Below are 27,856 nucleotides of genomic sequence, written 5' to 3'. Positions count from 1 at the left end.
GAACAAATTTGCTCCTCAGGGCAAACATAGATTGGTGAAAAATCAAGAAGACTTGGGGAGTAACAGGGATCCTCCTGGTACAATCCAAGAAAATCCAAAGAAAGACCCCACTGGGGATTAATCGGTGTGAAGTGCCAGTACCACCAGGTTAGCAGCACAGAAATACCAATTGGGGAACCCTGGGGTTAGTTGGGCTTGACTGGAGCTCAGCAAGAACCACAGAAATTTGCACCTCCTGGACAGTGTGTAGAGTTAGAGGTCTACATCTGGGAATACTGAGGAAACCTTGACTGATTAAGAATGATAGACCCAGTTGTGCTGCTGAGACCTGGACCTGGTGAGAAGGAACCAAAATACCCATGAGTGTAGAAGCAGTGGGCAGAGATATTGTTGGCTGCCAGTGGAGTTCCAGATTAGAGGGGATAGCTGAAGTGAAACTAGAGGAAGTATCCCCTTACCTCATGATTAGAGGTGCTTACACTAATACTTCTCATTTTTAAAAAATGCATTGACAAAGAAGAAAGAACCCAAACATAGAAACTTACTATGGGAATAGAGAAGATGAGTTTTCATCTTGGAGGACAGTGAAATTTTAAAAAGCTTTTTCTACTCCAAAGAGTAACATTAAATAGCTCCCTGTCTAGAGAGTATTTATAGAGGAACTCAAAAAAGAATTTAAAAATCAAATGAAAGGTATTGAGAAAAAACTAAAAAAAAAAAAGTCCAAGAAAAAAATTCATGAAAAAAAAGTTAACCAACTAGAAAAGATGAGAATAACTCTTTGAAAATTAGAATTTTCAAATTCTAGTGAAGTGATAAGAAACCAAGAAATGTCAAAACACAATATAAAGAATGAAAAAAAATAGAATGTGAAACATTAGAAAAACAACAGATCTGAGAACAGATCAAGAAGAAAAATATAAGAATAGCTGGACTACTTAAAACCTCTGACCCAAAAAAGAACCATGACACAATATTGCAAGAAATAATCCAAGAAAATGTCCAGGAATGATAGAACATGAAGGGAAAAGTAGAAATAGAAAAAAATCCACTGATTACTACCTCAAAAAGATCCTTTGTGGAAAATACATAGAATTATTATTGCCAAATTTCAAAACTCCCAGATCAAAGAGAAAATTTTGCAAGAAACAAGAGCAAAGTAATTCAAATATGCTGTAGCTACAATTAGAATTGTATAGGACTTATCAGCAATCACAAAAAAGACCCCAGGTGCTGGATATATATACCAGCAATCAAAAGAACTAGGCCTATAGCCAAAAATATCATATCCAGCAAAATTATCAATAATATTAAATGAAAAACATAGATATTCAACAAAGTTGCAGATTTTCAGGACTTTATTTCAACCAAATCTGAACTCAATAGAAAATTTAAAATATAAGAGCCAATATCAAAGATCAATTTCAAGGAACTTAGCCTAGACAAATTGTTTGTTTTGTACATGGAAATGTATATCATATGTTTGAGATTGATATCAGCATTTGGATAGCTCAAAGGACAGAGTTAAGGTAAAAATTGTAATTATGTTATACAAACGAGGTGCAGAAGAAAACTAGACACATTGGTATTAGAGGAGAGAGAAGAGATCATTTTGGGAACAGGTTAAATAGCTAACATTACATATATAACATGAAAGGTATAATACCCTCCAAAAATCTGTGTTTAAAAAAAAATCTATATTTAAAAAAAAAAGTTGGGAGGAAGGGGAAGCAAAAGGTAGGAGAAGAAGACAAGGGAGGGATACATAGGTGGGGCAAGGTAAAATAAGAGCAAGGCAAGTTAAGGAGTAGAATTAAAGTAGAAGAGTTAGCAGAAATAGGAAAGATATGTGAGTGTGTGGATATATGTATATAGATATATATGTATATATAAATATATCCTTGCCTGCTTGGGGGAGATGGAAGAGATGAAAGGGGAAAAAAAGAATCAAGTAAAAAAAATGGGCTGTACAGAACAAAAGAACAGCCTTTAAGGAAGTAAAGAAAAGACAGACACTCATGAATATAATTTCTTCTATTATTATATATCCTTTCTTGAATTTGTAATTTATTGTTACAAATTTTGAATCCTCCATGATGTTCTGCTGGCTACATAATACTGTTCTATTTTGCTTTGTTTTCCTTTTTTTTTTTTAATAAAAATTTTATAAATGTCATCTTCCCATGTAGGGATGTAAACAGTTTAACCCTATTGAATCCCTTATGTTTTCTTTTTCCTTTTTATCCTTTAATGCTTTTCTTGAATCTTGATATTGGAGATCAAATTTTTTTGTTCAGCTCTTGTCTTCACCTTCTGAAAGCTTGAAGTCCTCCTATTTCATTGAATCACCATTTTTTTCCTTTAGAAGAATTATACTCAGTTTTGCTGGGTAGGTGATTTTGGATCTAGTCCTAGCTCCTTTTAGCATATCATGTTCCTTGACCTCTGATCCTTTAATGTTGTAGCTGTTAAGTCCTATGTAATACTGATTGTATTTGGATTGTTTCTGGCCTCTTTCAAATTTTCCCTCTTTGATCTAATAGTTCTAAAAGTTGGCAATTATGTTCCTTGGAGTTTTCTTTTGGGGAATCTCTTTTTGGAGGTAATTAGTGGATTCATTTAATGTCTATTTTTCCCTCGGTTTCTAGGATATCAGGGCAGTTTTGTTTTTTTTGTTGTTGTTGTTGTTTTTTTGATAATTTCTTGAAAGATGCTGTCCAGGTGCTTTTTTTTTTTATTATGGTTTTCAGGTAGTTCAGTGATTCTAACATTATCTTTCCTGATTTTCTAGTTTGATTGTTTTTTCAATGGGGCATTTTACATTTTCTTTTATTTTTTTCATTCTTTTGGGTTTATTTTATTGCTTCTTGATGATTCATAGAACAATAGGATTGCAATCGACCAATTCTAACTTTTAAGGAATTATTTTCTTCAATTAGTTTTTGTACCTCCTTTTCCAATTTTACAATTTTGGCCAATTGTACTTTTTAAGGAATTTTCTTTTTCCAAGCTTTTGATTTTTTCCCCTGAATTCTCTTGTGTTATTTTCATTTCTCTTCCCAATTTTTTTCTACCCCTCTCATTTGACTTTTAAACTCCTTTTTGAGCTCTTCAATGAGTTCTTTCTGGGATTGGAACCAATACCTATTTTTCTTTGGGGCATTGCTCATAGGTATTTGACATTGTTATCTTCTTCTGAGTGTGTGTCTTGATCTTCACTGTCATCATATTAATTTTTCCATGGTCAGATTCTTTTTTGGTTGTTTCTTGTTCATCTTTTCCAGCCTTTCTCCTTACTTTCAAATCTGAGTACTGCTCCTAGGTGGAAGGGGACCGTCCCAAACTTCTTTTCCTAGGCTCTTCAGGCCCTGGCTGTTTACCTGATGCTATACTAGTATTGCCTGGAGGCCCATAGAATGACCCTCATGTCTAGTGCCATGCTGAGGGTACGGAATAGTGGTGTTGTTGGAAGCTGTAGGGGTCTGGCAACTTACCTGGTTCTGATGGGATCTCAGTGCTGGTGATTGATGTGGGGGGGTCCAAGGAGAGTTCCTGTGTTGAAGTCTACCTACTCTCCCAGGGCTACACTGCAGGAGGGTCCCAGTCCTGATGCCTGGCTATGGTGAATTACACATAGTTATGCTGGGATATTGGGATAGCTGGCACAGATGTCAGCCCGTTTTCTTAGCCATCTATGGGTCTAGACAGGGTGTCTACCTGTCTGCTCAGGGATATGTTGAAGCAACTGGTGATTCTGGAGCTGGCATCTGTCCATTCCCCTGGCTATGCTAAAGCATATGGGAATGAGGATGGGGATGTTTCTGGTATTGGCATTTGCCTGCTTTAACACACTGGAGCTCAGAACTTTTTGCTACTTTCCTGAAGTGGTGCTTACAGCTGGCTTGCTGGACTTACTGCTTGTCCTGGACTGCATTTTCTTCTCATTAGCAGAGCAGACCAGTGGGGCAGCACCCAGTCCCAGCTCAGAAGGCAAATTCTGGAAAACGAGGCTGTTTTCTGGAAAGAAGGGGATAAAACTATTCCCTGCTGTGAGCAAGACACCAAACACAAAGAGCTTCTGTGCTCAAAACTAAGGCTCAGAGCTGCATAGGAAACTTGAAATGGCACCCCCCCCCCACCTTTGCCCCAGGAGTAGAGCTTGAACATAAAAGTCACAAGAGAGGAAATACCAAAAGAAAAGGAAAGAAAATGAGCAAGAAACAGAATTTTAACTATAGAAAGTTGCTATGGCAACAGGGCAGACCAAAACACCAACTCAAATGAGGACAAAATGTCCAGAGAGGAAATCTCAAAGAGTGATATAAATTGGTCTCAGTCCCAAAGAGGCTTCTTGGAACTGCTCATAAAAGATTTTAAAAGGCAAATAAAAGAGGTAGAAGAAAAAATGAGAAAAGAAATGGAGAGGTATGCAAGAGAGAGTCAACAGTGTGGAAGAGCAAGGAAAAAATTCTACTGAAGAAAACAATCCAAATTTGATGCTCCAGAAAATTTTTCCTTCATGAGAGACACAAATAGAATAAAGAAGTAAAAATTAAGAGCATAACCTATGAGTTAAAAAACAGAATTCAGAATAAATAAGGGCAAAATAAAGGAAAACTTCCTGTAGTAAGATACAAAAAAAAAATATTACTTAAACTTAAGTGATATAAGATCAAAATATTCAAATAAAATTTTTAAATAAAATAAATAATATACAAATCTAAAAAAAAATAAAATAAAACCCTCAATGTCACATTTTAAATCCTGAATCAAGACACTTTGGACATTTTTCTGTGGATGGGTCTTTGCATATCCACGAAAAAAGAATAAAGTTGGGCACATTCTACCATGCAATTCTAACTTCTCTGTTAGTAGCATAAGATAGTTATGTTAAAACATTACACTGAGAATGGTAAGTGATTGAAAGTATGAATACAAGAAAAATTTGTGCATCAAAATACCGTACCTATCATGGAACATAGCTCTCTTTTATGGATTATCTTCCTATCTTAGAAAGTAAGCTCCTTGAGGACAGAGAATTTCTCACATTTGTATTTTCATCCCACTTCTTAGTACAGTGAGTGGCACTTAATAATTTCTTAATAAAAGTTTTTTCATTCATACAACAATATAATATTTGTTAGTCCACAGTATCAGAGTTCATATAAGTCAGATTCTGAGAACTATTGAATGCTAACATAATTAACATATACCTCTATTAGAACATCACTTAGACAATGTTTTATATGACTATTGTTAAAACAATCAGAGACTGTCCATTTTACCCCAGTCATTTTTGAAAGGGCTAAATATTTTTAGTGAGCAAGTAGAGTTGATTGGGTCATGAATTTTCTAAAGAATCTGGCTTTTCAAAGTGAGATATGATATTCAAAACTTAGGTGCATTTAGTAAAAACAAAAAATTTTATAGAACAATTTTATGGATTCTTAAGATAACTAATTTCTCATTACGATCTATCACCTGAATATTTTTATAGTGTTAATGAAATGAAAGGTCTTCAAGTGAAGGCTAGGTGGCGTCATTACATAATAAAAAGATTGCTATATTTAGTATCAGAGAACTTGGTTTGAATCTCAGCTCTCCTTACTATCCTTGTGACTCTGGGAAATTTATTTAATTTCTTTTTGACCCTCATTTTTCTGGTCTGTTAAATGATGGGATTGGGTTAAGTGATTGATGAAGTCCCTTAAGTTCTAAATTTATGATTCTAAGCCTACTTTCTGAGGATGTTGCAGAGAATTCTCAACCAAAACATCTTTTCAAGTCATTTCCTACGGTTTTTATGATTTTGTAACTGCCCTGGGTTTGCTGTTCTCTCTCCAGCAAATGGTCATACCCCAGCAAATGATCATAAAATGACTGCTGTTAGGTTTAGGAATAGTGGCAAGAGGACTGATTTTAAATATGCTATTGTTTTAGTTTTTGTAAAATTTTGTAAAATTTTTGTAAAATTTGTAAAATCAACTTTTGTTGATTATTAAAGAAAGTTAATTTGATTTTTTTTTTTTTTTGCTTTTTGAAAACTCCTTTTGTCATCATCCATTGTCAATTTGGCATTACCTTGTGACTTATGAAAAAAAAAATTCCTAATATGTTTTAGATATCAAGTTTCTAGTCTTGTCTTATTTTCCTTGTCTTACAAATATGTTACATCTTTTTAAAAATTGTTATTTTGTATGTCATGCTGTTTTTTCTATTGTAAAATATTTTTATTTTTCAATTTCTATTTTAAAAATTTTGTGGGTTTTTTGTTTGTTTACTTTTTGCTTTGTTCTTTTGAAAAGCTAAAGTGAGTCCTAAAAGGAGAAAAAACATTTTTGATTAAATTTGTCCTTCACTACCAAGTGAATGGTCAATTTAAAGAATGCATCTAGTTATTAAATACTCAATGACTCTTCTTTCCTGACTCTGTCTTGAGTGTTTTCATTTTTCTATCTTATGCTATATTATCTCCTTGCCTATTAAATTGCTAAACCCATTAGTGGGGGGTACATTAAGTACATTATTGGTATTCCATAAACACAAATTGTTGCCATCATATTAAGAGTATATTGAGATGCTTGAAACAATGTAGACATATAGAATAGCATTAACCCAAATGAAACAGTGAGAAAAGACAATGAGGAAATTTGAAAAGCAGGAAGGAATAAAAGCAAATCTTTTTCCAACTTCAAGGAGTTAAGACTTTGTGTTTAAAAAGTTAGTTTCCATTTTTGAACACCTAACAAACATGGCCTGAAATTTTTCTGAACTGCCTCCAACTCAGACAGAAGGCCAGAGATCTGAGAAGGACAACTGACCTAGATTTTCTGAGGCTTTTTCAATTAGACCATCATACCTATAAAACATCAATGTCCCAGAAATTTCTGTATCTCACTAAAGATGAATCAAATTAATTATTAATGAACATTATAATAAAAAAAAGTCACAAACGACTGAGAGTCATACTGAATGGAGAATTATATAGAGAGACTGAAGAAATGTCACGACTATTAAGTTCTTAACAATGTTAAATTTTGCTTTTTGAAAACTTTTTGATCATATCTTTTGGTTATTTATCCACTATTACTTGGCATTGCCCTGTGACTTTAAAAAATTCCATATATATTTTAGATGTCAAGTTTCTATTCTGTCTTATTTTCCTTAAACATATTCCCTTTCTGTTACTTGTAATTATATTGTTTTATGTTGCAAAATTTTATTTTCTATTTTAATGGTGTTGGAATTACTCATGAAAGCACATGAGTACTATCAGCCAATAGTATATGCAACGATATTATCTACATCTATAAGGAGTTCATGTTTGTGATACTTGGATAGTATGGGTAATGCTGCAATAATGAGTTCTGGTTAAGGTATTATTTTGTCATGATAAATTAGGGTATTTTTTGCCTCAATTCTTACCTAGCCTTTAGTCATTGAATGGGTATTGCCTCAGGACTGAGGCAAGGGAAAGACCTTAATTTAGAAAAGTCAGGGTCATCCTGGGACATTACCAGTTATCTTGACTCTTGTCTTATCTTGGACAATTTCATTCAGCTAGCTCTGCCTCACTTAAATCCAATTAACCACAAGTCATATCATTGGTCCTCACTGAGAATGAAGTACAAAAAACAAGAACAACATAAAACCCAAGAACACTGTATTTCATGAGTTAACATAAAAGCAAATAGGTTCAGAAAATATGGTTGCCATAGGAAACAACTGCTCTAGCAAGCTTTTATACTGCTAGATCTCTAATGTCACTTGTTGAGCTCTGCCTTCTTTATAACTAAATCACTTCCTCTTACAACCTTTCCAGATTGTCCTGTTATCCCCCATCAAAGTGATCTTTGCCCTTATCTCATTTTCTCTTGTAGCAGTTATTTGTCCTTCCCTACTCCTATTACTATTAGACCAAAAGCTCTTAGAGGACTTATATCATATTTTTCTCTCTGGAGACTCAGGAAGACTTGGGGCTAGCCAAAATGCAGCTCAGTACCCAGCAGAGAGCAACAGGAAGCAGCACGATGATATCCAGAGACCCAGCAGTTCTGTAGTGTAAATGACCAAAGCATTTAAGGTTAGGGTTAGAGTTAGGATTAGTTTCAGCTGTAAAATGGGCATCTATCTCCCACAATTGTGAGAATCATATGAGAAAATGGTACATTTATCACCACAAGGCATGTTCATCCCATCCAAAATGCTTCCTTCATTCTTCCTTCCATCCCTCTCTTCCCTTTTGTTTCCCTCTCCTCACCCTTCCTTTTTTTGTTCCCTTCTTTTCCCTTCCCCTCTTTTACCTTCTTTCATGTGTCTCTGCCTCTGTGTCCCATATACACATGCTTTCCCTACATGTACCATGACCACAGTTTCCACATGACCTCGTGTAGGTGTTAATTGGCTGCATATGTTTCCTACATGTATGTATTCCACACATGTCATATGACCACATGTATTCACTATATGCATGTTCTTACCCCTCATGATGTGGTAACTAATAGGAAAGTGTATTTCACGTATGCATGGTGAGATCTTTTCACTTTGTCTATGTTGCTTAATTAAGTGTACTTTGTTTTGAACCATGTTTTTTTCTGGGTGGGTTGCAAAAGTAAACCTGTCTGTCAGGGCCTGCCAGCTGTGGTTTTCAGTGAGCATTTGAAGTAACTTTTCTTAGGCTCATGTGTGAGCAGGTCCCCAGGTCTGGCATTCCTTCATTATCAGCACCTAGCAAGAGTGCTCTATATATAGTAGACACTTAAAAGGATCAAGGCTCATAGCATCAAAAGTTAGATGGGACCTTACAGAATATTTGGTCCAATTCCTTTTCTTTTTTTGCAAAAGGGAAACTGAGGTCCAGAGAATGAAATGACTTGTCCATGATCACAAGCTAGTAAGTAGCAGAGCTGAAATTTCAACTAACCAATTAATCAACCATCCACTTAATCAATAAGCATTTACGAAATACCCACTATATGTTGATGCTGTCCTAGGTGAGGATTCAAAGACAAATGCAAAAATATATCTTCCCTTCTAGAAGTTCCCAGTCAAGCCTAAGTCCTCTGATTCCTTCTATTATGCTATTCATGTGTTGGTTTTGCTGTTGGCTTGTTGGCCAGCATGAATAACACTTTTAATTGGGTCAGTCAATAATGCCTAGGTGAGTTCACTGATTTTTAGCATTTGTTATTAACTTCCAAGTTTTATCACCACAAGGCATGTTCATCCCATCCATATTATTTTAGGTTCCTGAATTCAATTCAGTTCAGTACTCTGAATCTAAATACAGCTCATGTGCCACCTCCTCTAAGATGCTTTTTTTGATCTCTCAGTTTATTAGTGTTATTTGACATATGTATTATTTTCTTACTCATGTACATGCTCCATTTTCTGTCCCCAAGAGTGAATGCAAACTCCTTGAGGTCAAGGATTATTTGGCAACTAGTGCCTTGCACTCTGCCCACAGTTGGCACTTTGCAAAGTTTTGTAGAATGCGACCCACACTCATTAAGTGCCTGCTATGAGCAGAGTATAGGATAAAATATTGGTCATCCAGCTGTTGAGTCATTCTGACAGAGCCAAGGCAGAGAATTCTGGAATTGGGTGGCTGGGAGGGCTTTGGAGCCTCTAGTAATGGAAAGGGCTGATTTATCAAACTTCGTGTCCACAGCTCGCACTGCCCTTCTTTCCCCCTGCCTCTCTCATTGGAACAATCAAATGAATGAAATCTGCTGTCCACAATTCCTCCTAGAGTCTGGCCACCCCTTTAGCTGGGGATAGCAGCCGGACTGAACATATATGCCAGAGGCACGTGACACCACTAGGCAAGTCCAACTAACAATGACTGGGCACTGTGTGTGTGTGTGTGTGTGTGTGTGTGTGTGTAGGAAAGTGAGAGGGTGGGAGCTATTCTGCACTCCACTCGACTCCTTGTAACCATGAGTGGCACCCGTGCGCCGGTTAGAGCAAACTTGTCCATTCTCTCCTAATCAAGAGACCTGCTGCTGCAGCAATGTTAATATTTATCACTTTACAGCCTGCCACTGCCCTCTATCAAAGGTGCTGTATAATTTATAGCATGTTCATTATCAACCCACAGCAAAATATAAAAAGGGAGGAAGAGTAACTAACAGTTCATCTCTCTGGGAAACAAGAGTAACATTTCATCCATTGGCCAGGCGGAAGCTCTAGAGGCAAAAGACTTTGAAAGGCAAACGTTATACCAAGATGAGGCTGCAGCCAAGCCTATTCCTCCTGGGGCTGTTTCTGGTGAAAGGTAAGTACCTCCTTGCTTTGGCTCATTCTGGGTGGGATCCTGACCACAAATGCTTTGCTTTGCTCCCCTATTACTTATCTCATCTTGGTTGAGTGTGAAGTTTGGAAATATAAAATGTTCTTTGAAGAATAAAAAAAAATATTTGGGTGAGATAAAAACAAATTGAGAAATCAGAAGTCCCTGACTCTTTCTGACCAGAGTGAGCCTCCAAAGGGAGGTTTGGAGTTGGATATAACAAATCTGAGCAGGTGAGGAGCATGCAGGTAGGATGGGGATGAGGGTAGCTAGGAGAGCAATGCACTTGTCTTCTGTCTCTCATCTCAAAAATATGGGCAGACCAGCTGCCGGAACAGCACACTCACTGGAGCTGCTCTTTCTCTTTGTCCTGGAATCTTGTGTCAAATCATGATTGAAATAAATGGACCTTGCTGCCATACACAGAATTTTCTGGGAACAAGATTAAACCTATTTTGCTTTCTCTTTCTTCTCTCGCTTTTCCTCATTGCTTTCCCATTCTCCTTGTTTCACTCAATTTTATACTCACATCTCTCTCCTAGCTGCTTCTTCATAGCCATTTGGGACAAATAGAGGATCAGGAACTTTTTTTATACATTTGTTCTGCCTTCTCTTCATTATCCTGAGTAAACTCGGGAGATGGTAAAGTCTAAGCTACTTCTACCACCTTCTAGTCGTCTTATCAGAGTTTCAGAGCTTTCTTTCAAGAAGAGAAATCTAGGATAGTGGAAAGAATTCATTTCTTTGAATCCAGGCTCTTTGACTTACTTCTGAGCTGTGTCACCAAAGGCAAGTCATCTCATCTTTCTGGGCTTCAGTTTACATCTCTAGTACTAATACAACTAGTAACTAACACTAATATAGCTCTAACTATGTGCCAGGCATTGTGCTGGGTTTTAAAATATCACCTCATTGGATCTTCACGACTCTGGAGGGTAGGTGCTGTTATTATTCCTATTTGTACAAATGAGGAAACTGAGGCAAATCAAATTTTAATTAACTTACCGAAGATTATACAGATAGTGACTATCTGAAGCTGGATTTGAATTCATCTTTCTGATTCCAAGCCAGGTGCCCCATCCACTGTAGCCCTTAGCTTATAGTCAAATGATCTCTTCCAGCTCAAAATCCCATGAAAGGGCTAAAAAGATTAGGAAATAAACAGCTTTAAATGCCTAGAGGATTGCAGCTCTGACCTATCTAATCTAATTTTCCATTTTCAGTTTCTAATCAACAAGCATTATTTAATCATCTACTATATGTAACAGGAAGTTGGATCACCTGCTAGGGGTTCAGCCTTGAAGAAAGGACAGATAGCATGGAACAGATGCTCTTAGAGGTGCAATAACTAAGTGCACTAAGTTCCTAGTGGAGGTCACACAGCATGAGTGTGCAGTAGACCCCATCAGTAAATGACCTTTTCTACCAACAACTAACAGTTTGGGTGGAAAACACACAGGCTGGGGGGTCACTCAGAGATGAAAACAAGGAAGACAAGGGGCAAATGATTTAAGGACAGAGCATAGTGCATTGGTAAAGTGGTTAATTACTGGTAAATGGAGATTATGAAGAGAAAATAGTGATGTCAGAATAGAAGTTACTGACTTGGAAAAGAGGAAAGAATCGAGGGATCAGAAGTCACATTGAGGAAAAAGAGCAGAGGAGCAGAGCTGTAACTAGGCTGGAGGCAGATGGGATTTGTCCAAGGCTGCCTAATTTAGAGGACACTGACTTTAGTAGCAGGGAAACCACAGAACTCAGAAAGACTCTTTAGTTAAAATAGGAATTAGCAGATGGAAGGCTTGGGTTAGAAACTTGTCATAGCTTCCTCAGCAGCAGACCCATGCCGCTGTCTTACCCCACTCACAACAACTGAGGGTATGCTCAATGCTCCTTGAGCATTTGTCTTAAAAATTTTTTAGTTACACTTCTGAGAAGTGAGATGTGGAGCGAGATGGAAAGACAGAAGTCTGTGACCAGAGAAGGGAACTGATAAATGTAATATCTTAAAAATTGGTTTGGTCCAAGGTCTGATTGTCCCTATGGATAATCTGTATTTTTTTAAAAATGTAATAATATAATTGGTTTCTGTAACTTCATCATATGATATAGGTAATATCTATACATCTAGATTGTGAAATCATGAAATGATGAGATTTAATAGCAACCTGTAGCTATTAGCAGGTAGAAAAGGCATTAAGACCAAAATCAGAAGCATAATTCTTAGTTATGTTACTTTGTGTAAATCATTTAACCTCTTTGAAGGTCAGTTTCCTCATCTGAAAAACAAAGATAATTTATAAGAAACAAATGTTACAATTTACTTTCATGGTCTCTGATGCTTCAACTTGGTATGGTTGTGATTCTGACCTCTCTCAGGTTCTAAGCAAGGTTATGACAACAGAGCCCAAACTCTGACAACTCCTAGTTTTCTAGTTAAACTATGGGAGTAAGGGTCAGTGATGGACCTTTGCTTGTTATTGGAGTTCCACATTAACTATAACTGAAGAAGTTTTTCATCAGTAGGTTGGTCCCAGAAGGATAATTTGTGTTTTGTAATACCAATTCCTCCAATATATCTACTACTGCAAAGAATTATTGGAGTCTGAGTGAAGAAAGAGCCTCAGCAGCAAAATTAGGAATTCTTTAAATATTGAAGAATAAATAAGATTCTACAATGCTTCATTATCCTAGAGTACCATACAACTAAAAGTTATATAATCTTTGTGCTATGCAGTTGGCTGAGTTGGTTGGTATGTGTATGTAGTTGATTGGAAAGGGAGCTGAAAATTCCTGTTGGGTGAATAAATCAATGTTAATCTTGTAGTGACATGTGGAGAGAAGTTCAGGGGTAGATCAGTTTTTGGTCACAAGTCATCTTAACATGTTGTAGTCCAGAAACAGAGCTGAGGCAAAAAAAGTTTGTAAAAGAAAATATGCATTACAGCAGTCAAGGTTGTGAAAGAAGGGATGAAAGATTCGGAGAATAAAAAGGGTCCTATGATGAGAACTCATAATGCTTTCAAAAGGCTCCAAGAGCTACAACTCCAATGCAGACTAGAAAGGCTAAATCAAACTTTCTTTGTCATTCATCCTTAGTTCGAATGCCACTTTATCTAGAAATCATTCTATTGCCCTCTTTCCCTAAGACAGAACAAATAGATCCTTCTTCTGAACTCTTAAAACACTTTGTTTTAACTCTTATGTGCAGTTATATTTTATTTTGTATCAGAATTATGCATTTACCACTCATTCTTCTTAGTAGATTTCAGAAATTTGCTCTATCTCTGCTTTAGCCTCTTTACATCTCTGCCTCTCTGTCTCTGTCCATTTCTCTGTTTTTTTTTTTTTTTTCCCTCTATCTCATATTGGTAAATAGTTTTCTTTGATACTGGTGTTTTCAAAAACAATTCAGCTATTTTTCTGATCTTAAAAAAATGTTTTTGATTTTCCAAATAAATTTAAGCCTCTTTGACTTTTTTGGATTTCTACTTTTATCCTTATTTAAAAGCTGCTAATTTTTAAGGCTTTTTAAAATTTCATATTTAGTTTATTAATAATTTCTTGCTTTTTGCTGATTTAAGTATTTGGAGACATATATTCTCCTAAGGAATAGTTTAGCTGCATCCCATAAATTTTGGTATGTTATATTACATTTTTCTTTAATGTAATTATTTATTACATTTATGATTTATTGTTGAACCTATTCATTATTTAAAATGAAATTATTTAAGCTCAATTTATGTCTAAGACCTTGCTAATATTTCCTTTATTGCTTATAATTTTTATGGTATTGTGATTTGTTGTGATATATTTAATATTTCTGTCTTTTTAATATTTATTTATTTAGATAAAGCATTTATTAAGAACCTATTGTGAGCCAGACACTGTGATAAGTTCTGGGAATATAAATATAAGCAAGCAAGATAATCCCTGCCCTCAATGAGTTTACATTATAATGGGGGATGACAATACAGAAAGTAGAGTCAGCTGGCAGGGAAATGTGTAGAAGGCATGATTCCAGTAGACTTAGGCTCTCTTAGCAGAGTCCCTAGTTGAATGATTATCAGGAAGATGTTTATTATGATCTAGGACATTTAATGGGTGCATATTCATACATGTGCACACACACACATACACACACCCTATTAAATTAGTTTCAAGTATTCTGTTCCACATAAAAAATTTAACTGAGATGGGTAGAGCATAGTCCCAATAGTTCGATTTTTCTCTTTCTTTCTTTCCTTCTTCTCTGCCATTTTGTAATTCTTTCACAAGATTTGTTATAGATGAAAACATTTCATTTCCTCTACTATAATAGAATAAGCTCCTTGAGAGCTGAGCCTCTCTTATTCATCATTGTATTCCCTATGAGGCTTTGTACACAAGTAGCACTATGTTCAACTTTCCTCAACTATGCTTTGGAATGTACCATGGCACTGTCTTGACAAAGTCTGTGCAAATTCTTTTTGTGTCAAAAAAAAAAATGTAGAAGTTTTAGATAATATATTTAGTTTTCTGACCCAACATCCATGATTTTTTCTTGGCCAGCATATATAAACTACTTTCATTACAAGGTATTTCAAAGTTCATATGAATAGGGCGCCATGTTAGCTGATCTACCTTTTATGAATGTACTATAGGACCCTCTGCTTTTCCCTTGAGTGAAATTGGAGGTAACAGCTGATGACTGGTCTAGAGATAATACTATGGCCTATAGAAGTCACACAGTATTTAATCAGAAATTCTATGTTTGCATGAAGAACCAAAAGGGAAGAAATAGAGTATCTTCCCTGCTTTTCACTGTGTACATGACACACACACACAAATATATATATACATATACATAATGCATACTATATATATAGCATTCACACACATAAAATATACATATATATGCACCCACATATATGTGTATATATAGTATTGGTACATACTCTATTATATTATTGTGTATTTACTATTACAATCTGTGAGTTTTTTTCTACGTAGCCTTTATGTTCAATTGCCATATGCCACTTTGTTCTATGTGTTATTTGGGTGGCTTGCGTTGCTATGCACTTGTCAGATAAAAATCAAAACCAGTTACAGGTGATCAGATATAGTGATTAGGTGCAAATCATAACATGTACCCTTACCAACCTCATGAGATTATTATAAGGAAGCACCTTGAAGAATACAAAGCACTTTGCTACTTATGTGGAGTTACTGATATCTTCTTCTCATACTTTTTTTTTTTTTTTGCTGAGGTGATTGGGGTTAAGTGATTTGCTCAGGATCACATATTTTCTCATACTTTTTGATGGAGTTTAGACAGAAATGGTCTGAGGACAGGTCCCTATCATGCTGTTATTGATCTATATTTACTGTCCTGTATTTTATTTTACAACTGGATAAAATAGCTACTTCTTGTAATTGAATAAAAGTATTGAGATACAAGCTCATCTTCTATAGATTTTAAAAAAGAATTTTTGGGACTATTACAGTAGCAGGCAGGATAATGGGGAGGCTTTTATTCCTCATTTTACTTTCTTCCACTATATTTTGAAATATTTTGAAGGTTTCTATATTTTGAATTCTTTTCATTCCATGGAGTCTAGAGACTCTCAGAATCTCCTATAGCAACATCTATTAAATTATTCTTAAACTTTTAGAAAACTATGTTCTGTCTATATCACTATAAAACTATGTTCTATATGTAATGATAAGCTAATTCCTGTAGAATCTATTTGTGTTTTCTTTTTTATTTACTTAATATTTTTCCCCAGTTATATTCAAAACAATTGTTTTAAACAGCTGTTTTTAAAATTTGGAGGTTCTAGGTTCTCTCCTTTATCCCCACCCACAATTAAGAATCCACTTGTGAAGTTAGGTAAAACATTTCCATAAAAGTCAAGTTGTGGGGGGAAAAACATAGATTTCCTACTCTATTGAAAATAAAAACCCTCAAAAGAAATTAAATTTTAAAAGAGAGAGAATGCTTCAATAGAATATATTTATTGAATTGCTATTATTATAATTTCACTCTTCTCATATCTTTTAATAGATGTCACATAGAAATAGTTCTGGGCCATGTTATTAACCTATTATTATTCATTTACATTTTATATTTATTTCATGTAGACTATCATGCAGGTAGATAAAATAATTATTTTTTGAAATTGAATTAAAGTATTGGAATGTAAGCGCATGCTCTATAGGCTCATGGAAAGCATTGTCATTACAACTTCAGTAACATAGGATATGTACCTTATTTTGTTTTCTTTGGATTCCCATCTCTCCTTTTGGATCTCTATATTTTAAAAGCTTTTTGATTCATGTAGATTATACATATGTGGTTTGTTCACATCAAAATATTGTTCTTAAATTTTTATGAATCAGTATGACATTTGGAGATTGACAAGTGGGGTCTGTGGCAATGGATTAATTTACTGGTTGAATTTCCCAAGACTATTTCAACCTTGTATCTGTAAAATGAAAATTTGTTCCTTCTAAGTCTATGAAATATAGTGAGCTTCCTATGTATAATTTTAGCAACCAGTTCAATTCTTGATAATATAGTAAATTTTTACTGTCTGAAATGATGTTTTGCACAGTTTCTATCATATCTTTATACAATCTACATTCATCATTAAGTCTGGGTTCCATAAAGATGACCCTTCTACAATCTCATGTCAATGACCTGGTTCTGAATTGCAATAATAAACTTTCTGTTTTTATAAGCAAATCCTTATGACTCATCTATTTGTTCCACCTTTCTTTTCTGACATGATTGGCTTAGTTCATAAAGATGTCCATTCTTGGACCTTAGCTGTTTCATAAACTCCATTCAAAGATAAACCACTTTAGGTTCCATTTGCAAATTATCATCATCATTACAACTTCTCCTCCTTTTCTCATTCTCATTTTTTCCTTAGTTCAGATAAAAGCCCTCTTTGAACAAATCTTTATCCTGCCTTTTTTTTTTAATAGCTTTTTATTTACAAGTTATATGCATGGGTAATTTTATAGCATTGACAATTGCCAAACATTTTGTTACACTTTTTCCCCTCATTCCCCCCATTTCCTCTCCCGATGGCAGGTTGACCAATACTTGTTAAATATGTTAAAGTATAAATTAAATACAATATAAGCATACATGTCTTAACAGTTATTTTGCTGTACAGAAAGAATCAGACTTTGAAATAGTGTACTATTAGCCTGTGAAGGAAATAAAAAATGCAGGTGGACAAAAATATAGGGATTGGGAGTTCTATGTAATGGTTCATAGTCATCTCCCAGAGTTCTTTCGCTGGGTGTAGTTGGTTCAATTCATTACTGCTGTATTGGAACTGACTTGGTTCATCTCATTGCTGAAGATGGCCAGATCCATCAGAAATGATCATCATATAGTATTGTTGTTGAAGTATATAATAATCGGGGCAGCTAGATAGTACAGTGGATAGAGCACTAGCCTTGAAGTCAGGAGGACCTGAGTTCAAATCTAATCTCAGACACTTAACACTTCCTGGCTGTGTGACCCTGGGCAGGTCACTTAACCCCAATTGCCTCAGCAATTAAAAAAAAAAAAAAAAAGAAGAAGTATATAATAATCTCCTGATCCTGCTCATTTCACTCAGCATCAGTTCATGTAAGTCTCTCCAGGCCTTTCTGAAATCATCCTGCTTATCCTGCTTTGTTTTAAATGGTTTCAGCTAAAGTCTTTATCTAGAGGACTTTCTCTTCCTCATGGGAAGTGTAAGTTCTACTATAGCTCTGCTAAAAATCTTTCCAAAAAGTTAGATAGCCCAACTATTTGGTAATTGAGCTAAGGAAAATGCCTTTTGGGGCACAATTTCACAATAAAGAATGGACATTTTCTCATCAAGATATTCTTTGCTCCGGACACCAAGCTCTTTGGGACACAGAACATATTTAGCTTGCTAGTATCCTCAGGTTTAAACCTACTTTTGGAATCAAATGTCCCAATCTCCAGTATCTGCCTAGTTGTGATAGTAGTAATAATAACAACAAATAATATTTACATGGCATTTATTAAGTGCTTTCTATACATTTTTCTAATATTGTCTTTTCATTCTTCTTGATGTTCTATCACTACTTTATTCTTTATATAATGAAGCAGCTGCTGTAATTACTGTATGGTTCTTAAAAACACGTAATTGTGCACATTCTTTTGTGTTTGTACAACTCAGTCTTTGATGCTTACAAGCTCTTAGAAGCCCTTTGATGGACTATTTATTCATTCAAATCCAAGTAGTAAATGTTGATGTTTTGATCTAAAGAAGTTTTTAACTCCTGTCTTCAATAACATTCAATAATAATAATAGATAGCATTTATATAGTGCTTTAAGGTTTGTTAAATGCCTTTATGATTATTATCTCATTTGATCCTCACAACAACCCTGGGAGAGAAATGCTATTATTATCCCCATTTTATTAATGAGGAAACTGAAGTGATTTTTCCAGGACCATACATCTAGTGTCTAAGTCTGGATTTGAACTGCGATGTTCCTGACTACAAATCCTGTGCTTTATCTCCTGAACCATCTACTATCTTCAGTAAGATCCCAAAGCCCTCAATTTCCTATCATATTTCCAGATTCAAGACTCAAGTCACTTAATCTATATTATTAACATTTTCTCTATCACTTTCCTAAGTCTAGACAATCAACCAAATAATAAATCAATTCCTGATATATAGCATTTACTGATTTCTAAAGCTAAGCTCTAGATAACGAAGCTGACTATAGCACACTCTTAAGTCATTGAATCCTTCTTTTAATAATATATTTCAAAAGACTCACAGTTGACACCATGATTCCTCCCTCCCCCAGTAGAGATCATAGTTCCTTAGAAAGCTATCATCATTTTTTTTTTTAGCTATTAGACTTCTGGAGATGAGTTTCTCTGGCTTCAGAAATAGTTGATTATTGATCTCATCCAAGGGTCCTTTCTTAGTTTGCTCAGACTTTCAGGGACTAGACTCCACCTGTAAAATTTTCAGGAAACCAGGGTCACCTCCCTAGTTGAGTAAAGCATCCCTCCATCTCTGTCTGTCTCTGTCTCTCTCTCATTGCTGGTTATTCAGTCATTTCAGTCATGCCTGACTCTTTTGTGATCCCATTTTGGAATTTTCTTGGCAAAAATACTGAATGGTCTGGCATTTCCTTCTTTAATGCATTTTTGCAGATAAGGAAACTGAGATAGAGAGGGTTAAGTGACTTGCTCAGAATCACACAGCTATTAAGTATCTGAGACTGAACTTGAACTCATGAAGAGAAGTCTTCCTGATTCTAAGTCCAGTGTTTTATCCACTGTACCACCTAGCTGGCCCAATTTCATTGATGCCTTTTGTTTTTATAACACATTCATTTCCAGATAGAACTCTCTTCTATGCCCTATCCAGAAAGCCTTACCCTTACAAAACTTTTTTTAAAAAATAATTACAATGACTTAGCAAAACTAATTTCCATGCTAACCATTTCCATAATACATTCTGCAGCCATAGTCCTGTAGCTCTTTAAAAAAAAAAAAAGGAGAGAGATTTTTTTGGTAATATCACGTGATACCAATAAATATGATACAAAGCAGAATATAATAAGTGCAGAGGAGAAGTCCTCAATAAACCGCTAGATGAAGTTTGGAGAAGGAAAAATTGTTTTTGCTTGTGCAAATTAATTGTTCATGGTGGTAATGGGATTAAAATTGGGCCTGTTAGGAAGAGAAGATTTTTTTTTAAATGGACATTTGGGGAAATGGGGAGTGCAAGTGGACCATTCCAACCACAAGGACAATGATACCAAAAGGAGAGACGGAGCAGGACATAATAGAGAGGTAGGCGTGGGGGTGGGAAATGTTGAAAAATACAATTTGACTGCAACCTCTAACTGCAGGGAGTAATGTAAGATAAAGCTGAAGGGCAGATAAGTTACTCTGGGGTGTTTCATAATAACACCCACTCCTGCCTGCCCCAGTTGCCTAGTTACTAACTATAAGCCTTGTGGAAATGCATGGGGTAAATGAGATTGAAACTCTTATCTTAATTCTTGTGGGGGCAGAGGATTGAACAATTCCTGCTCAGACCAGAGGATCTTGTCCAGGGAGAAGATGCAACAAATCTCTGGGAGGATGGAAGACTCTATATTTCTAAGGCTCAGCTTTCTCATCTTTCCAATAAAGCTGTTTGTCCTGTTTTGTCTCTTTGCTTTTGGTATCATTGTTCCCATGCTTGGAATGGTCTACTTGCACTCCCCTCACTCCCCAATTTCCCAAACTTCCAAGATCCCTCTGACTTTATGAATACATGTTCTGGGTTATGAAGCCATCTTCTTCTTCAGACCATGTTAAAGACACTCACTCATTTAAGGCAGGGGTGTCCATCTTTTTGTGGAATGAAAAGCTACTTTTTATTCCTCCTAAACTTTGATATCACAGAGGGTTGAAGGTGTAGGGAGCATAGGGGCAGTAAGGTCCCTGAGCAAGATGGGAAACAGGATGCTGCCAAATTTCCAGAATGCCTTGCAATTTCCAGAATTCCAGCAAACCAAGGAACAAGAATAACGGAAGCGGTAGGGGCAATAAATGGGACTGGAGATAAATGATATCTCAGGTAAAATGAGTCTGAATCTACTACTACTATTATTTAGTACTAACCATTACTACTTCTATAATTTATTTGTTACTTCTATGTTACTGTGGACAAATCACTGAATTCATTTTTCTCATCTGTTAAATGAGTGGTTTAAGTAAGATCAGAGTTTTTTAATTAAGATCCATGGGTAGATCAGAGAATCTATGGATTTGGATGAGAAAAAGTCACATCTTTATTTTAACATTATTGTTTTGCTTTATAATACTGTGAATTTTATGCATTAATTTTTTTTCTGAGAAGGGCTTCATCAGATTAACAAAGGGTTCTGTGACACAAAGTTAAGACCTTTGAGTTAAACAGTCTCATAGTCATCCCTTCCAATCAGTCAATCATTCCATCATCAATCAATCAAAAAACATTTTCAAAAGTACCTGCTAGGTGCCAGGCACTAGATCCCATGATCCTATGAACCGTGGCTTGATTGAGTCACTCCAGCTTTGTGAATCTCAGTTGTCTAATTTGTAAAATGTAGATAATAAGACTTACTCTACCTACTTCATAGGGTATTAATAAGAATTAAAGGAAAGAATGGAAAACACTTTGTAATCTATAAGGAGTTACATAAATGCTTATTGATTATAGTATATATAATATTATGTGCTATTATATTATTATTATATCATATCATTATATTATTTGGATTACATTATCACTATTATCCACAACTCCCACTCTTTTATTTGGGCCTTTGATCTATGAGGTAAACTCAGGACTTCTCTGAGATAAGGATATTGCTAATTACCAGAGATAATGGAGTCCCTTGGTAACCACTTCCAAAGAAACACTCAAGGTCTCAAGTATTTAAAAGACTATTCTCTGGCATGTTTAATCTATGACATTTGTGATAGAAAAAAGTGATGAATTAAGTAAAGAATGCAGCTTCAGATTTGTCATTTAGTGACTGTGTAATAAACTGGAAACTATCTCTTTGTACATCTGTACATCATTTACTCCTTTGGAATAAAAGAGTGGGAATGATCTAACTGCTCTCTAAAGCTTTTTGATGTGCTAATATTCTATTATTCTATGACATGTGGTTCTACTAAAACTTCCAGGTTTTCCCAAGTCTCCTTAAAGGTAGAGCCTGAGGAAAATACATAACTAAGAATTTTTGTGCACAGGATAGGTGCCACAAATCATTCCCTGGACCTATGAGCCAAATCAAGCCCTCAGTTAGGAATGCCATAGGAGAAAGGTAGACAAGGACCCAGAGGAGACTGGTTTGAGACTACTTCTTGGGAGGCCAGAGCAGCTATTGCACAGAGAAGAGCAGGATGTTAGGGAAATAGTTCATCTCAATTGAAATCTCTCAGCTTTCTATTCTGATAATGAGGAATTGTTTCTATAAGCTAAAAGACTGTAAGAACTTTCTGCCACTCTAAACTTGGTGCCCACTAAATTTAGCACCCTTTAGCAAAGTCCCTTTCACTTTGTCCTAATTCTGTCTCTGCCTGTGTCTTATTGAAACTTCTCATAAATCTCCTGGAGCAGTATTCTGATCACAGAAGATGGTCTGCCTTATAATAAAACTTTCCAAATTTTGGTAGGCTGGTCTTTTGAGGATTGACACACAGAGTGGATAGAGCACTGGACCTAAAGTAAAAAGACTTGAGTTCAAATCTGCCCTCAGACACTTCCTTATATGTGTGAACATATGTCTGAGCAAGTCACTTAATTCTGTTTACTTCAATTTTTTCAACTATAAAAATGGGGAAAATAATAGTATCTTCCTTCCAGGGTTGTTGTGAGGATCAAATGAGGTAATAATTGTAAAGTTTTTACACAGTGCCTGTCATAGAGTAATTGCTACATAAATATTAGTTATCATTACTCATTATTATTATTACTATTATTATTGTTACCAGGACTTGGAGGTCCTGGCAAAGCTTTGCATAGAATTGGAGAATCCAGAGTGATCTCACTGCCATGAGGAATCACAACAGGACTTCAATAGAGGGTTACTTAGGTTACCCCCCACCTTTGTTGTTGTTTAGCTGTGTCCAGCTCTTTGTGACCCTATGGAACACAGGATGCAAATACTATCCATGAGATTTTCTTGGCAAAAATACTGGAATGGTTTGCTATTTCCTTCCCTATTGGATTAAGGAAAACAGAGGTCAAGTAGCTCTCTTAAAGTCACACAGCTAGTAAGTGTCTGAGGGCCATGTTTGAACTTGGGTTTTTTTGACTGTAAGTTCAGTGCTCTGTCCATGAACCACCTAGCTGCCTTCTACCCACCTCCCTCCTGCCTATCCTTAAAACGTATATAGACACAAAAAAGGTGTGGAACCAAATTTCATTTGCTTCTTTCTATTGGTTATGGCAACTGTCTTAAACAAAGAGAAAAGAAGCAATATTCTATTGATCAGTAAAGGCAAATTCATTGATCAAAGAGGCCTTATAATTTTGATAAGAAGAACACTGGACTGGGGATCAGATCTGGGTTCAATCTTTAGTTTTACTGCTTACCAATTATGTGCTTAATTAACACTATCACTAACTAGGAGTAATAATGATTTTCCTATTTCTCTCATGATTTTGCAAAGGAAATCCAAAATGACCCCAGCTCTCTAGACTTATAGATTTTGGCTTGGAAGGGCCCTGAGATAGTCCAACACATCTCATTTTATAGATGAGGAGATTGAGGCTCAGTGAGGTTAGTGACTTGTCCAAAATCACATGGGAATAAGGAGCAGAGCTGGAACTGGAACTTGGGTTCTCTGACTCCAAATGCTTGGATTATTTTGATTTGTTCTGATTTTCCTCTGGGTCAGTTTAGTCCTATAATTAAGAGATTTCTGGGATCCAGATTAGGTTGTTTGTCTAGAGTTTTTATTTCTTTGGCATAGGAAATTCACCCTACCAATTAGGGTACCTGCCTTGTAACTTAAAATTGTCTGGAGGCACTGAGGGATTCAGTGACTTGATCAAAATGATAGAATCAAGCTGTGTCGATAGCAAAACTTGAATCTGGCTCATGACTACACTGAGAATCCTTTAATTGAATCCCCATTACTTAGAGTATGTCCACAACCATTACTTAGAGTATGTCCACAAGGATAGGGAGCTACACTCTGTGTGCTTCTATGCTAGTAGGTTGAATAAACCTGAATTTGGGTGTTGCCTTGACCTGTAAAAACAAGAAGCTTGGCCTCTGGTCTCAGCTCTGTTATTCTGTTTTTGGGGGACACTGAGAAAATCACTTCAGCTTTATTGTCCTTGATTTCACCATCTCTAAAATAAAGGCATAGAGTTCCTTGGTCTTTACAATCTCTTCCAAACTTTAGCATACAGTGAATCTCAAATAAAATGCTTTTCATGAAATATATTGACCCTTGCTAAAGAGATTTAAGATGGATTATAGCCAAAGATGTGAATGGCAGGAAGCTCAATTTTTGGATCCCCTTTACTGGCTTCCTGTTTTCACCTGCTATTTTCCCTGTGCCCCACTTACATGAGAGATGCTCTATTTCAGCATCTTTCCAGACCAGTTAGCTACCTTCCTATGTAATCACTAAGCTTAGCATCTTAATCTTTTTTAAAGCTTGTAAAGACTTCAGAATGAATATCTCTCATTTTATACATGAAAAGATTATAAGCCATCGAGAGGATATTTCCTGTCTATGATCAGTGTATTGATCCACCGTTTTAATATTTATTTAGTGCTAATCAAATAAATAGTTAGAGAGATGACACCAGTCAGTCTAAGGTTGAAACTTTTTTTACTTTTATTTCACAAATTGGGTTTACCTAACAAGTTGAGTTATCTGGTTTCCAAGCAAAGAGTAAACTAGAAGTGGGTAGGTAAGGACAAAACTGTTAGAGGAAAGCATAATGAGACTAGGAGAAGAAACAGAGATTGACATTTTCATAGCCTCAGAATACTTTCATGCTCTGGAAACTATAGATCAGTACCAGCCCCTTTCTCATGCATTTCAAGTATAATTAATGAGCAAAGATACCTTCTATAGATTGAATAAATGATATTTTGTATATATGTGTATTTTTCCTCCCTTGAATGGACCTATGATTTCATTGGCATTGGGAAACTCTCAGGATGGAAAACCCTCTATTAATGCTGAAACTTGGAGTCTTAAATAGTTGCTTGGGTCAGAAAAGAATTAAATGGCTTGCCTTTGGTCACACAGCTAGAATGAGTCAGAGACCAAAATTGTGTGCTGGTGGTCTTGGCTCCAATTCTTGTAGATACTCTACTAGATTCTAAACACAACTCCAGGTAGAACCCTAACAGAATTTGTTCTAATGGTTACTATCACTAGCTCCTTCAAAGACAAGAATGAGTTGATCATTGTGTATATTCATGCATTGGTATTCATGCATGAGAGGGTTTGTTTTCCCTCTTTATTCATTACACCTCTCAAATCTATGCAGATGCTACAATCATCTTTCTGTATGTCCTCAATCAATGGATAATAATAGTTATCTACTAGAAGGAGCAGTTATCCCGACATTTTTGGGGGGGGGGGTAAAAAGGGCTTCTTATACTGGAAATAATTGGACACATGGTACTAATCCAGGTTTCTTATGTTATGCTATATTCCAGTGAAAGTGTTTGCTATGCAGCTGATAAACTAATCTCTGTTAATGTGCTAATAGGTGATAAAGGATTAAATTGTACCTCTCAGGTAACACTTTGAATCTCAAGCAAGGACTTCTTGGAAACAATGCCTAACTACAAATGTTTGAGTGCTGTTCATTCTGTTCAGTCATGCCTGACTCTGACCCCATTTTGGGGTTTTCTTGGCAAAAATCCTGGAGTGATTTGGTGTATTTCTTTCTGTGACTCATTTTACAAACACAGAGCTGAGGTAAACAGGGTTAACTGACTTGATCAGACAGCAAGTAAATGTTTGAGGCCAGATTAATTTACAAAGGTGAGTCTTCCTGATTCCAGACCTGGCACTCTAACCATTGTGCTACTTAGCTGCCTTTACCAGAAGAGTAAATAACTTCAAACCAAAAGCAAGAGTAGATTAAAAATGATAGAAGATGAATGCAAAATTTGTGACTTCTGCCTTTCAAATCACTTTATATAGGTAACACTTTGCATGGAGAATAAAGAGAGAATAGTGTGCTGTAAAAAGTTGCAGCATGAATGAAGAGAAGAGGAGGTATAGGACAATATAAGTACTTCACAATTTATTGGATTATGGAGTGAAGGAGAGAGGGTCATTGGGATGACTTCAAGATTATAAATCTGGGTATCTGGAAGAATGGTGGGGCCCTTGACAGAAATAGGGATATTAGGTAAAAGAGTAGATTTGAGGGAAAGGATGAGCTTCCTTTTGGAATGTGGAATCTGAGCTACCTAAGCAACATCGAAATGGAGATATCCAATAGGCAATTAGTGACATAGGACTCAAAAGCTGTGACCCAGTACATTGGTTGGACATCCTGTGGTGAAACTATTACTGAAAGTCTCTAGTTCTGATTTTTGGTTCCGATATAAGGAAAAAGAAATCAAAATAATTAGAGCTTCCCCAAAGTGAACTGGACTGCCTGGGGAACTGAGGAGATCTCTGTCACTGTGCATCCTTAAATGAAGGGTGAATGATTGTAAGAGTTAGAAATGGAAATGATGTCATTTAATCTCATGATTTTATAGGGGCCTAAAGGGGCTAAATGTCTTCCCTCTTAAGGTCATATGACAGAAAATAGCAAAGTTAGTAATCAAACTTGGGTCTTCTTGTAATGTTCTCTGGTTAGGTTTTCTTGGGGTCTCTGGAAGCAGCCTTCGTTTCAGTTCAGTAATCACCACAAGAGTAGTCAGAGGTTAAAGTCCAAATCCTTTATTATCTCTTTCAAAGTCTTGTCTCCTTTCTTGGGGCCTGGTTAGCTTTCTTATAGTCCAGATTCTTTATTATCTCCTTCCTGGGGCTGGGCAACTTTCTGGAGAGCCTTTCAGATCAGCCTTGGTCTCAGTGGAGAAATACAGGAGCTGAGCCTGCCACCTGTGGCCTGACTGAAGATCGAATGAATGTCTATCCTTGGTTCCCAGAACTTGAGCTCCCACCTGTCTTCTCTGCCCTCTGAAAGCTTCTGCATCTCTGGCTCTAAATCAACCTGGTTGAGTCGCCTAGCTTATATGCTTTACACTGAGTATACACCAATCATTATATCACTAGGAAATCATTATTTGTTGTAGGAGTAAATCAATCATACTGAACCATGATAAACTAGATAACCACTATCTCTATCAATTCCTTGTTTCAAGTTCAGAATTCTGGCCCATAACATCTTCTGACTACAAATCCAGTGCTCTTCCGAAGATTTCAAAGCTGCCTTACAGAATTAGGGAATCTTCAAATATCAGATTTTTAAGAGTCCTCAGAAACTATGTGATCCCATTTATACCTGAATAGAAATACCCCTTTTCTATTCACCTGTTCACATGACATTTTAATCTCATTCGGGCAGATCTTTGGTATTTTTGATACATGGCTATCAAAAATATGGTATTGTTTTGTTGCCATACTCAGTTACATATTTTTACATGTTACAGTTATATATATTTTAAAAACCATAAACAATATTTCTAAATTTTTAGTCATTAAAAATCTTGGACTTTTTTTTGAAATCTTTATTTTGTTCATATAATTAATAATTAGAGAAATTAGAGTTGTTCAAATAAAAATAACTCTGTGATTTCACCTCACACCCAGAAAAATGTCAAAGATGACAAAACTTAAGAATTATCTACTTTGAAAAAAAAATAAATAAATAAATAAATAAAAGAATTATCTACTTTGAGCGCAGCTAGATGGCACAGTGGATAGAACACTTGCCCTGAAGTCAGGAGGACTTGAGTTCAAATCTGTTCTGGGACACTTAACACTTCCTAGCTGTGTGACCCTGGGCAGGTCACTTAACCCCAATTGCCTCAGCAGAAAGAA

At 35.9% G+C, this 27,856-nt stretch overlaps 1 protein-coding gene across 1 annotated transcript in view; it reads left to right on the top strand.

Moving 5' to 3' along the window:
• The first annotated feature begins 10,144 nt into the window (after positions 1 to 10,144).
• The window catches only part of PLB1 (phospholipase B1), a 214,184-nt gene continuing 196,472 nt past the window's right edge, over positions 10,145 to 27,856 (top strand). The window contains exon 1 of the mRNA XM_051976223.1: positions 10,145 to 10,276. Coding sequence (XP_051832183.1) covers positions 10,228 to 10,276 — 49 coding nt within the window. The 5' untranslated portion in view covers positions 10,145 to 10,227. The remainder of the gene's footprint in view (positions 10,277 to 27,856) is intronic.

Source organism: Antechinus flavipes, chromosome 2, assembly GCF_016432865.1.
Source record: "Antechinus flavipes isolate AdamAnt ecotype Samford, QLD, Australia chromosome 2, AdamAnt_v2, whole genome shotgun sequence".
NCBI lineage: Eukaryota > Metazoa > Chordata > Mammalia > Dasyuromorphia > Dasyuridae > Antechinus > Antechinus flavipes.
Note: the sequence above shows the minus strand (reverse complement) of the source record. Positions and strands in the feature narration are given on the sequence as shown.